This window comes from Gorilla gorilla, chromosome 10, assembly GCF_029281585.2.
Source record: "Gorilla gorilla gorilla isolate KB3781 chromosome 10, NHGRI_mGorGor1-v2.1_pri, whole genome shotgun sequence".
Classification (NCBI taxonomy): Eukaryota; Metazoa; Chordata; class Mammalia; order Primates; family Hominidae; genus Gorilla; species Gorilla gorilla.
Genome location: NC_073234.2, coordinates 76,224,967 through 76,237,990, shown reverse-complemented (window position 1 = coordinate 76,237,990; position 13,024 = coordinate 76,224,967). Strand labels below are relative to the sequence as shown.

Genomic DNA, 13,024 nt, shown 5'->3' with positions numbered 1-13,024 from the left:
AGTATGGTAAGCATTCTGTGAGACCATTCTTGCCTCTCATGTGGTCCTTCGTGTAACCAGGGCTGGATTTGTGCCAGTGTGCAGTGGCATTCTGACTAAATGTTAACGTTTGAGAGGCATGCACAAGGCCTACAGCTGACAATGTCTTCCTTGTTGTTTTGCAACTCCCAACATTTATCACCACTTTGAGTTAAGGTCCATATTCAAGTCAGATTGTTTCCAGATAATCATTGATGTACTGGCATGTAACACACATTAAATAATCTCATCTGCTAACAGAGAGTAAGTGCACTTTTACATGTTTTAGAGATTAGAATTGGATCCAAATGAGGTGTAACGTAATGGCACCATGAGATCTGTGGTGGGGAAGGGTGATGGGGAGAAAAGCTTCAGCAAAAAGAGGACTAAAGTAGAAATATCAACCGCCAGCTTTCATCTGTGCCTGGGGTCGGTCCTTCTTGTGCTCGTGGCACGTGTTTATACTATGATTGACAACCCTTAAGGAGAAAGGCTAAGGTCATGAAACAAAGCTCTCTTTCCTTTTCTTTTCCCTCCCCCTACCTTTACCCCATTCCTTTCTTTTTCTGTAAAAGCTAGCTGTGATGTGTAAATGTTGCAGCTGTCACCCTGACCTCATTGTAGAGCCATCTTCTGAGTAACTGGCAACTGATGCTAAGTGCTATGAATGCAGCTGGTGGGAACTGAACACACCAGTGTAAAAGATGAAACTAGAAGTCCTTATCTGTAAAGTGAGGGTGTCAGGCTAAGCGACCAATAAGCTTTGCTTAAGATTTTATATTTGTGAAGCATTTATATGTAAATACTTTCACTTTTTCCTCTGATCTCTAAGGAAGTGGTGTTAAGTTTGAGTTTGTCATAATTTCACAGGGTGACTCTTAGTTGAAATGTCACTGACAGCTTGCGGTTTGGACTTTTTTTTTAACTCCAGTCAGAAACAACTAGAAGCCATTAAACAACTACAGGAAGATGCTGTCAACCAGGAAGGCATCCTTAGGAAGAGGCTCCAAGAAACCAGCCAACGGCTGGAGGATGTGGAGGAGCAGGTAGGGTGGCTCATGGCTACGTTAGATTCAGGGAACATCTCCTCAGATGCCCTGCAAACCATGAAATAAAAATGGAGGAGGAACAACAACAACAAACAAAAAAAAAAAAAGCAAAGAGGAACTGCAAGTTCAGTCCCTAGCGACTAACAGTGAGCAGAGGAAGTAAAGGGGGAGTTGTAAGAGAGGCGGTATCAACAGCCTGCTGATGAAAGAGGCGACTCTGCAGAAAGAGGCAACTTGACATATCAGGACTTTAACCGCTGTAGAAATAGCTCAGGCATACCAAGCCCATGCAAACACAGAATTGCAGAAGTTCAGGAGAGGCTTATCACTTCCCTGAGAAGAAAAACACGTTTTCAGTTTTGCCTGCATCGTAAGAGTGAGCACTCCATTGCTTTCTTTCCTGGCCACACTGCTACAATCCAGTACTAACTATCCATGTCCAGGGTAAGGATCGAGATCGAGAAGCCCACACTGCCAGTGAAAAAGCTACGTCTTTACTGCATAAATTAGAGGAAGCAATTTCGGAACAACGGAACCTTCAAACTATAAATACTGAATTATCGAACACTTGCCAGGCACTTCAGCAGAAGACAAGGAAACTGAAGAGTGAGTAGCAAATATTCCTTTATGACCCAGTTTTTGTCCACCCTGAGGCGGGGCATAGGACTACAGACATTTTTCTAGATTACAGCTAGGACGTTATTCCTGAATTTATGACAATGAAATGGTTTGAGAAGGCAATATTGTGGGGCTTTCAGAGAGGTTTGCTGAGTGGCTAGGTGCATGCATGGGTTTAACCATTAACTTCCCTTTTTGCTTTTTTATTATAAGCTGGTTTTGTCTGTGGCTGTTTTTTTTCTTTTAAAATTAAATAAAACTTCTCAAAATTTCTAAAAGTAAACAAGGAGAAAAATCTAGTATGCATGGTATATTTGAACTTGCAAGTTGTTATATATTATACTCTGATTTTATTAGCTAGTTTTTTTCCTTTCATATGGTAGAAAAGGCCTTGCTCGTCTATTTTCTTTGGAAATTTTAGGGGGTTGGGCAAAATAATTATGAATTCAATGTATATCAAAATATCAAATGTGTGAAAATTCTTTTAAAGTTTTAATGCATTCTCTGCATACATATTTTGCATTTTAAAAATGGGAATATTTGTCATTTTTCTGTATTACCCAAAAGTATATAAACAGTTACCAGAGATTTATGTGAGAAGACAGTTGTCACATTACAGATGTCAGATTAGCTATAAAATTGTTTCATTCTAGAAACATAATATGGTAAAAATAAACCTTACTTATTTAGCCATTTATCAGACAATTGCTTTTGTTTAGCCAGTTTCTTGTTCTAGCAGTATAAATATTCTTTTTATAGAAAGTTACTTGGTTTGAGAAATAAACATTATTTATTGTTAATTGTTATATAATTATAAATAATTATATATTTAATATATAAGCTTAAGGTAGGCTAGAGATGAAAAATTTCAGACTTGTGTTTGTTTTGGATTTATTGTACCCTTTCTACTATTATCTGAGAAAGCTATTTAGGAGTTTAAGAAATAGTCTAGTTTTAAAATAGCAATGGTTTGCCAGACACAGTGGCTCACCCCTGTAATCCCAGCATTTTGGGAGGCCGAGGTGGGCAGATTGCTTGAGCCCAGGAGTTTGAGACCAGCCTGGACAACATGGCGAAACCCTGTCTCTACAAAAATTACAAACAAACAAATAAATAAAACATTAAAATAGCAGTGGTTATTCAACATATTATTGTCATAATTTTTAAACCTTTATTGAATTTGCCAGTTTTCAATATTCTAAATATTCTGATTCACTCTGTTAAGCTAGTAAGGCAGTCTTTAAATTACACAGTCTGTGTGTTATTTTACTACTGCTCAGAGGGCATTGGAGAAGGTTCCCTTGTGATTAGAACTGTTCATGTTGAGACATGAATCATAAGGCATTCCAAAGTTGGTTTAAGGTGTGTCTGCTTTAGACACTGTGCCCAGGACTATTCTTTTGCTCCAGTTTTGCCTTTTGATTAAATCAATATTATATCTGAGTTTTATAAACTACTAAGAATTTGTTCCCCTTCCTCACTGTGATTTTCTTGCAGTATTTTCTTAGAAGAGTCAACTTTAATAACTTACCCCAAAGTGCACATTCTTGATATTGTGAACTTGCTATTGTTGTCTTCCCAGTTTATCTTCACGGCCTAATAGATTCAAATACACTTAAAAGCAGAATATGAAAGCTGCCCTGGGTTGATACGTGTATTTTTTTCTGCCTGGATAAAGTAGAGTGGACACTTCCTTTCTGTCTTGAGTTATGCATAACCTGTCCAGATTTATGAAATCCCTTACTTGTTACTTGTATCTTTTGCTGCCCAAAAAAACCCATACTAATCAGGATTTTGCTTATATGACCATGTACTTACGATCTTTCTAACAATGCCCTTTAAATTCAATCTTTGAGAGAAGAGGGAAATTTAGATAGCACGTATTTTCATAATGTTCTATATAGCAGATGTTCCAGATAGACTGCAAACAAATGTCAATGATTGCAGTTATCACACAAACACGTCCACGCACATCCCGCCATGACCACTGCCACCCCATGCTGTTTGAGTTCTGAGTCAGACATCTGATTCTGAGTCAGAAAACAAAACATATTTATATCTATTTAGCTTTTCTGAAACTCTCTGGCTAGTTTAATAAATTCACAAAGTATTTCAGACAATTGTTTTCTGATCCATCTAAGTTGCATCAGCACATTGTGTGGGGATGCAGCTGGTTTGTCCAAATGTTCAGAGCAATGTGCATAATGTTCACACTACAATTGGAAATTTATATGTGACATTTGATCAGAAATCCTGAATTTTATCTTGAATAAATGATATTGTTCAAGTTTTCGATTGCCTTCAGGACTGGGCTGATTTATGAGGCAATTCATGTGCATGATATTCTTCAAGAAATGTGCCATGAAAACTGTTCAATTGCTTGAATGGTTACTTATATATTTTATTTCTTCTGCATCTAAACTTTGTTTATATCCAAGTATCTTGTTAATAGACACATGACTGGATTATAATTAGTGTTTGCCTTAAAAAGGAAAAATTTTTTTATTATACTTATGTTCTAGGGTACATGTGTACAACGTGCAGGTTTGTTATATATGTATACATGTGCCATGTTGGTGTGCTGCACCCATTAACTCGTCATTTACATTAGGTATTTCTCCTAATGCTATACCTCTCCTATCCCCACCCCATGACAGGCCCCAGTGTGTGATGTTCCTCGTCCTGTGTCCAAGTGTTCTCATTGTTCAATTCCCACCTGTGAGTGAGAATATGCGGAGTTTGGTTTTCTGTCCTTGCGATAGTTTGCTCAGAATGATGGTTTCCAGCTTCATCCATGTCGCTACAAAGGACATGAACTCATCTAAAAAGGAAATTTTTAAAAGCTTATAGGATGTGTATATAACATATTAGGGTGAATCTTATGTACAGAAATCATGGACTAATTGATACAATCCAAAACTATCACCCCCTTACTATTCACCATCTCTTGTTCCCATCTGACGTGAAATCTTCATGGAGTCAGTCTTCTCATAGACAATGAGAGAATTACCTTTAAGAATCACAAATTTTTCCTTGAAAAGAGATCCTGGGAAACTCCAATATAGCATAATTTCTTATTTGAACGTAGTATCTGCACATGAACTTCCTAGTTTAGAGGAGACTTTCACCTAGATGATATCACTGCAAACACTCTTTTAGCTTGCTATTCTTAGCATGGAGGGCGGGAGGTATGGGAGAGGTGGAACCCTTAGGGCTTGGAGCATGGATTCAAGATGAAAGCCGTGTCCTAAGCAGTCAGTAAACAGGAGGGAAATGAGCCAAAGAAGGCGGGTGAAGGGATCCAGGTGATTGGGATACTTAAAGATAGAAGGTTTTGGGGTGACGGCCAAGGAGAAAACCAAAGCCAAATACAGCTTGCTCAACAACTCTGATAGGATAGGGACCCAAGTTTTCCCAAATGAAAAATGCAGATATGGAGAAGTAATCTGGGAAGTATAGTATAATGATTGAGAACATGGGATTTGAAATTAACAAACCTGTGTTCTCACTCAAAGTCCACAAAAGAGTGGCTGGGTATAGTTCAGCAAATCACATTGCCTCTCTGAGCTTCAGTATCCTCTTCGGTTAAATGCAGTTGTTGTGAATTACATAAATAACATAATAAATGCAAAATAGTAGCTAATGCTTGGCCACAGTTGACATTTGTGTTCTGCTAGAACACGTTTCTATAACATGAATTATCTCATTTGTGATTTGTAAATGGGGAAATGCTGTGGTTATATAGTATAGAAATTATGTTGTTTCATTCACGATTTTCTTGGGACTTGGATCTGGATTGGTAGGAATAGAACTCTCACCTTCCTCAGGAAAGGAAAAAGTCCTTAGCTTGGCTGCTGAACAGGCAACAGGAACCCTTTCAGCTTTATTTTGAGAAAATTAAAATAAGTGTCTGCACCTGGGCCTCCCTCCCCAGAGTCACTCTGGGCTCTACCCCAGCCTTGTAGAGCCCTGGTCTGTGTTCAATCATACTCCCTCCTGTGTTCACCTTGTTAGCCTCGCTGCCTCTGTCTACATTTGCCTTTCACCCCACCACCACTGTTCTAGTGAAAGCATCACCAGCATTTCCACTCTCTTGTTTTTGTGTATTTCTGATATCCTGTGAGGCATTTAAAGATGCATGTCTGAGTGATGCATGTGATCTTCTTAGTACTAATAATAAGTGTGTTTGTTAGTACTCTGGTTACAGTGTTGCACATACATACAGATAGGTAGGTAGGTAGATAGGTAGACAGATAGATTTTTTTTTTTTTGAGACAGGATCTCATTCTGTCACCCAGGCTGGACTATGGTGGTGGGATCATGGCTCACTGCAGCCTCAACCTCCTGGGCTCAAGTGATCCTCCTGCCTCAGCCTCCTGAGTAGCTAGGACTATAGGCGAGCACCACTATGCCTGGCTAAGTTTTAAATTTTTTTAGAGGTAGGATCTTGCAGTGTTGCCTAGGCTGGTCTCAAACTCCTGGGCTCAAGCAATCCTCCTGCCTCAGCCTCCCAAAGTTTTGGGATTACAGGCATGAGCCACTCTGCCCAGCTGCATGTATTTTTTTAGTGGTTTCTTCTTAACCCTATTTCTCTCATAATCCCTGCATTATTTTGTTCTTATACTTTTAACTTCTTTTTTATTAATGTATTTAACATGTCATAAAATGTTCAGATCTCGAGTATACTATTCAACCAGGTAGATAAATACACATCATAACACGGAATTTCTGTCACTCCAGAAACTTCCCTTGTGCAACTTCCCAGTCAATGCCCCACCTCCACCTCTAGCACCCTAAGGAACAACCACTGGTCTGATAGGTTAGCTTAGCCTGTTCTAGAACTCAGTTACACAGTATGTACTTTTTTGTGTGTTTGTCTTTTTTCTGTCAGCATGATGGGATTATGTTGTGTTTCTTAGTAGTATTTTTTTATTATTGAGTTGTATTTCCTTGTATGAATATTCCAAAATTTGATTGTTTTTTCTGCTGTTATTGGATATCTGCAGTATGTGCAGTTTGGGATTACGACGGACAAAGCTGCTATGAACGTCTGTGTACAAGTCTTTGTGTGCACATATGTTTTTATTTCACCTAGAATAAATTATCTACGAGTAGAACTGTTAGGTCATAGCATAGCTGTGACTGTCGCTTTTTAAGAAACTGTCAAACGGTTTTCGGTAGTTTTTACAGCATTTCACGCTCCCACCAGCAGTGTGGGTGGTTTTAGTGTTCCACATCTTCAGTATTTGGTAGTGTTAATCTTTGTCATTTTAGCCACTCTACTAAATGGGTATTTCATTGTGATTTTAATATATATTTTTCACATGTAATGATGTTGGGACCTTTTTCATGTGCTGATTGGCCATTGTATATCTTCTTTGTGAAGTGTCTAAGTCTTTCACCCATTTTAAAATCAAGTTTTCTGTCCTTTTATTCTTGGATATAAGTCCTTTGACAGATATGTGCTATGAATAGTTGATCTTAGTCTGGGGTTCTTTAATGAACCCTGATATTTTTAATATACAATTTTACAGAACATGAGGTTTTTTCCAGTATAGATAGTATTATACAAGCCCTGTACTCTATAAATGTCATCCATCATTGATAGCTAACATGATTACGGCTCTAATAATGTTATAATTTTCATTTTCAACAGGCAATTAATTGTGGGGCCTTTGCCTGAGACCTCATTGCTTAGTCATTTAGAAAGTTGCTTTATCTCAACTTTCTTCAGAGGCAATGTATCCAAGACACCTGGTCCCATCCTACATGGCAGATGGCAACAGCAGGGGATACAGTAGCCATTGTTTTACTTCCTTCTATATGAAGCATATATTTGTTCTAGAGGCATTACAGGTCCAACTCCAAACATGTAAAGCAGAATGCAAAGGTGAATGCAAATTGTGGTCATAAGCCAACTTGTTTTGCCATGTGGAAAATATGGAAATAGTTGCTATGCATTGCACAAAACATCTGTTGAAATAAGGCTTTCAATTTGAATGCTTCAAGATAGACTGTTTCTAAAACCCAAGATTGCCTGGTGAGCAAGCAGATGGGCAATTTAGACAATCTTATACTAGCTCATCATCGCTTCTGAAACACAGCTTCATTGGCAATTGTAAGATGGTATTCTGAATTTGTATTTTGGAGATACACGACCTTCAGAAACACATTATGGCCACTTCTTATTGCTTTGGTTGCTGTTGTTTAGATGTAGATCAGAAGGAGGACAGGGCCTTCCTTCTTAATACAGTTAAGACAGAATTTTTTAAAAATTTCATCTTTACCAGGGTCCTAAGTATTAATAAGAAATAAATTTTAAATTACTTTTGTAGGTTAGAAATACTTATTTTTTTTTTCCCCTGAGACAGAGTCTTGCTCTGTCACCCAGAGCTGGAGTGCAATGGCTTGATATCGGCTCACTGCAACCTCCGCCTCCTGGGTTCAAGCAATTCTCCTGCCTCAGCCTCCTGAGTAGGTGGGACTACAGGTGTGCGCTACCATGCCTGGCTAATTTTTTTGTATTTTTAGTAGAGACAAGGTTTCACCATGTTGGTCAGGCTGGTCTCGAACTCCCGACCTCAGGTGACCCATCTGCCTCGGCCTCCCAAAATGCTGGGATTACAGGCATGAGCCACCACACCCAGCCTAGAAATACTCTTTTAAAAATATGCTTTTCTTCCTATGTGAGGGAGATGTTTGAAAAACAAACATCTGTTTTGCTCCTAGTGGGCCTAGTAACACTATGTCAAGCTTGATTGAGAAGTAAGTTATTTTTACCAAAAAAAGTCCTATAAAATAAAAAATTTACATAGGTAATTTTCTACATAATTGAAGCTTTTAGAGCCTTTTTCCTGAAAAAAATTAAAAATTAGATTATGTACTTCTTTTCATTAGCATTATGCTCATGACTCAGAATTTCTTCAGGCTATTAAGATATAAAACTGTTGGTTTATAAAATAAGAAGCACCAGATTTCTATGTATTTTGGATGCCAGAGTATCTGCTGTTAATAATTTTCCTGGCTGTTAGTGATTTTAAAAAAAAGTGGTAGCTATTAATATGCTTCCATCTAGCAGAGTTCCTTATATCCTTGTTTAAGTTTTGCTTTTAATCTTCTTTGGGCTGAGAAGGCAGTCAAACTGGTGAAAATTATGTATATACCCAGAGCCCACTGCTTGAGTTGAAGTGTGAGATTTGCCACGTGAATAAAGGGCATAAATATCAGTATCTATTCTAGTTGTTCAAAAGATTTGGGTTTATTTTCCGGTTTTGGCTATGTTTCAGAGAGCAGGATTTGTCAAATAAATAATATGTTATTATGTACATCAAAGAGCTAGTTAAATATTAGGTACTTTTCCCCCATTTCCATTATTCCAGGCATAAGACTTTTAGAGATTTTACTTAAGCAGAAAAACAAATATTTTTAGTTTCACAGAATGATACCCTGAGTTAAGCTCTGTTCCATGAGTCTAATCTCAGCTCCATGATTTACCAGTTACCTTTCCAATCCTCTGCACATCAGTGTTCTCATGAACTGAGATCTACTTGTAGGATTCTGGGATCCTAGGGCTGTAATTTGAGGGCTCAAGCAGAGGCTTATTGGAGAGAGGATTTCTTTATCAGTAGGAGGTCAGACTGAATGACCTCTAAAATGTATTCTTTTTTTTTTTGAGAGGAAGTCTCGCCCTGGAGTGCAGTGGCATGATCTTGGCTCACTGCAACCTTCACCTCCCAGGTTCAAGTGATTCTCCTGCCTCAGCCTCCCAAGTAGCTAGGATTACAGGCATGCGCCACCACACCCAGCTAATTTTCGTATTTTTTTTTTTAGTAGAGATGGGGTTTTGTCATGTTGGCCAGGCTAGTCTCAAAGTACTGGCCTAAAATGATCCACCCACCTTGGTCTCTCAAAGAGCTGGAATTACAGGTGTGAGCCACTGCACCAGGCCTAAGATGTATTCTTAGCTTAAGATTAGACAATTCTGTGACTCACTTCTAGAAGACAATTCACATGTATCTATCAAAGTAAAATTTAAATACCCAAGGGAGATAATGGCTTATCTGTTCTAGCCTGCTTTTCCATTTTTCCCGAGTCATAAGTTGAGAGTGCCATTCTCAGAAATCATTATTTTCCCTTTCCTTTTCTTCAGGCCCCAAATTTAAAGCCATTAAAAGTTTATGAAGCAATGAAATGAATTAAAGAAGACAAGGTTAAATATGCTCATACTGGGCATAGTGGCTTATGCCTGTAATCCCAGCACTGTGGGAGGCCGGGGTGGGTGGATCACCTGAACTCAGGAGTTTGAGACCAGTCTAGACAACATGGTGAAACCCATCTCTACAAAAAATACCAAAACTAGCTGAGTGTGGTGGCATGTGCCTGTAATTCCAGCTACTTGGGAGGTTGAAACAGGAGGATGGCTTCAGCCCAGGAGGCAGAGTTTGCAGTGAGGTGAGATCATGCCACTGCACTCCAATCTGGGCAATAGAACCAAATCCTGTCTCGAAATAAATTCAGTAATTAATTAAATTAAAAATGATCATATTGAGCGGGTTATAAATTCTCTTTGTAGCAACAATTGAGTCACTTCAAAAGGAGTTCATTGAAGGGGAACACCATGGCTTGCTGTTTCAGGTAAAATATCTCTGATATGTGTTCAGTTACTGTGGAGGAAACTGTTCAATTCATGTAAGGTTTTGAAGCTAATTTATAACAGACAATGACTTTAATCATTAAGTTAAGTAACCAGTTTAGAAGAAAATGTTTTGGTGGACTTTGTTCTCTTGTGCACTTAAAGTATTTAGCAAAATAAGAAAGGAGATCTTACATTAGTGAGTGGCTACTGATAATATCTTCTAGAGAGGAAGCATTTCAGAATTTTCTTTGCCCCACCACTGTATCTATTAGTGAACAGCCAGTTTTTCAGTCTTGGGGACCTCCTTTCTGATAGTAAGGGCATATCATTCAATTTATAATATGCTGAAATTTTGAGTATTCTTGAATAGGCTTTGATGGTTACTGTCTCTTTTTTCTTTCTCATATTTGAATTAAACTTTCTATTTCTTTCTGTATGGGTCATCTCAAGATATCCCTGGTAAAGTGTATTTCCTTCCCTTATGATACTTGGTGAATCTCCTTTTTGTTCAGAAATGAAGAACATAAGGGAACAGCAAGGCAGCAAGGTTGGCACTGGAGGAAGATGATGGAGGAGGAAAGAAAGAAGGGTGATATTTGCATGTATCTGTTTCTAGGGCATCATGCAGACACATCTGTTAAAGCAGGAAAAAAAAAATCATGTGGAAGATTAAGCTAGGCAGAGTGCCTAAAAAGCCCTCTGCAATAAGTTGAGCTGGAAAAACCTCCATATCTAAAGATGCTTTAATCATCTCAAGAACACCAACAACATTTTCTATTATAATATAACTATGATAGATGTGAATCTACCTCTTGCATTAAGGCAATAATTTTATAGCTATCAAATTTTCACAGACACCATTTTCACTACTCTGAGTTGCATCTCTAACAAGCTTCTTTAGCCTCTGCCTACAGATTTCAGTGACAAAGCCATTCAGTTTCTTGTTCCCGATCTTCAGATTTCATTCCTAGATCGAGTAATGGGGCAAATACAATGGGAGGTTTAAAATGACAAATGTGTTCCCTTGGAGTAGAATACAAAAAGAACTTGTCAATTTCACCCACTTTAGGTAGTGTCATATCTTAAGTCTAATGTGTTTGGGATCTTTGACTCTTTCATCATTCTGTCTTTGAATACACTCTACCATTTTCTCTTGACAGAGCTTTTTAGATGAGGAATTTCCTCACTATGATTCCCTGTCCTGCGCAGATGCAATTCAACAACCTCTTCAAGAAAAATTGGTAATTGCAAGCTTTTTGAAATTATTTAGGTAGTAATTGTGAATCAACAACTATCCTGTAATAGAAAGCTAAGTCCAGTATGTATCAGTAGTCTTAGAACTGCATATATTGCTTTTTTCAAGAGATTATCAAGTGAGGCAACAGATACCTGTTTTTGCAAATGTACACATACACACACACAAACCTAGTTGGTCCTTTGTCGCCCAGGCTGGAGTGCAGTGGTGCGATCTCAGCTCACTGCAACCTCCGCCTCCCGGGTTCAAGAGATTCTCCTGCCTCAGCCTCCGGAGTAGCTGGGATTACACACACCACCACGCCCGGCTAATTTTTGTATTTTTAGTAGAGATGGGGTTTCCCCATGTTGGCCAGGCTGGTGACCTGAAGTGATCCACCTGCCTCAGCCTCCCAAAGTGCTGGGATTACAGGCATGAACCACCGCACCCGGCCTGTTTTACTTTTTTTAATTGCAGTATCACGAAGAATTATGTAACTAAGTTTATTCCTCACCTATACCTCTTTCCTCAAAGCCTTTGTTTACATCAAAGTGTCAATTATTTGGAGTTGATGATGTTAGCATTCTCCTAGATTACTCAATTGTGACTTTTAAATAAGAATTATAAGTTACTCATAAGTATACCTTTTGATCAAACACTTGAAAGCTTTTTTTACTTGACAGAATTTATTTTCTTCTTGATCTCTCTCACAGGGTCACTTGAGACTAGAGATATTCTTTCCATCTTTGAAAATGGAGGTAGTAGATTATGAAATATATGTTACATTCCTTTAGCTGGCTAATACTACTGGTTTTCTGTTCAGAAGCAGTGTTGCCACAAACTATATGGTGGTCAAGAAGCAAGAATACATCAGACACCCCTGACCTTGAAACATACGTGCTGGTACACACCTCTGCTGGGTAAGCCCCCCTTCTATACCTGCTCAGACACAAGTAGGGGTAGAGTTCTATTTGAAAGGGAAAGTAACTAGTTATTATTACATTTGTATAGGAAGAATTGTTGAATACGTGTATATTTACCCCTGAATTCAGTCAATCAATATATATTTGAGTACCTGCTCTGTGCAAGGCACCATATTATGCATGATAAAGAATAAGTCCTGGCCAGGCACGGTGGCTCATGCCCATAATCCCAGCACCTTGGGAGGCCACAGCAGGTGGGTTGCTTGAGCCCAGGAATTCGAGACCAGCCTGGGCAACATCTCTAAAACACAAACAAAAAAGAATAAGTCCTAAAGTAGCTCACAGACTAGCAAGGAAACAAGACCTGGACTCAGAGAAGTCAAAGATGATTCCATGGAAGAGGTTAGAGTTGAACTGGCCTTGAAAGATTAGTTGGCTTTGGAAAAGCAAAAAACATCAAAAAAGTATTCTAATGGGTGAGAGTAACATGAGCAAACAAAACAAAAAAAATAAGAAGAGAAGTAAGAATCAAAAGCCTTAAGTGTTT

The 13,024-nt window shown here is 38.5% G+C and overlaps 1 protein-coding gene across 3 annotated transcripts in view; it reads left to right on the top strand.

The window, feature by feature from the left end:
- The window catches only part of IRAG2 (inositol 1,4,5-triphosphate receptor associated 2), a 111,687-nt gene that overhangs the window by 53,693 nt on the left and 44,970 nt on the right, over positions 1-13,024 (top strand). Inside the window, exons 18-22 of one of the 3 annotated variants that reach the window (XM_055358031.2) lie at positions 950-1,064; positions 1,511-1,673; positions 10,258-10,319; positions 11,481-11,561; positions 12,378-12,474. In XM_055358031.2, coding sequence (XP_055214006.1) covers positions 950-1,064; positions 1,511-1,673; positions 10,258-10,319; positions 11,481-11,561; positions 12,378-12,474 — 518 coding nt within the window. Of the gene's footprint in view, positions 1-949; positions 1,065-1,455; positions 1,674-10,257; positions 10,320-11,480; positions 11,562-12,377; positions 12,475-13,024 lie in introns of those variants that run through there. The other 2 variants (XM_055358029.2, XM_063694107.1) reach the window with 2 other exon arrangements.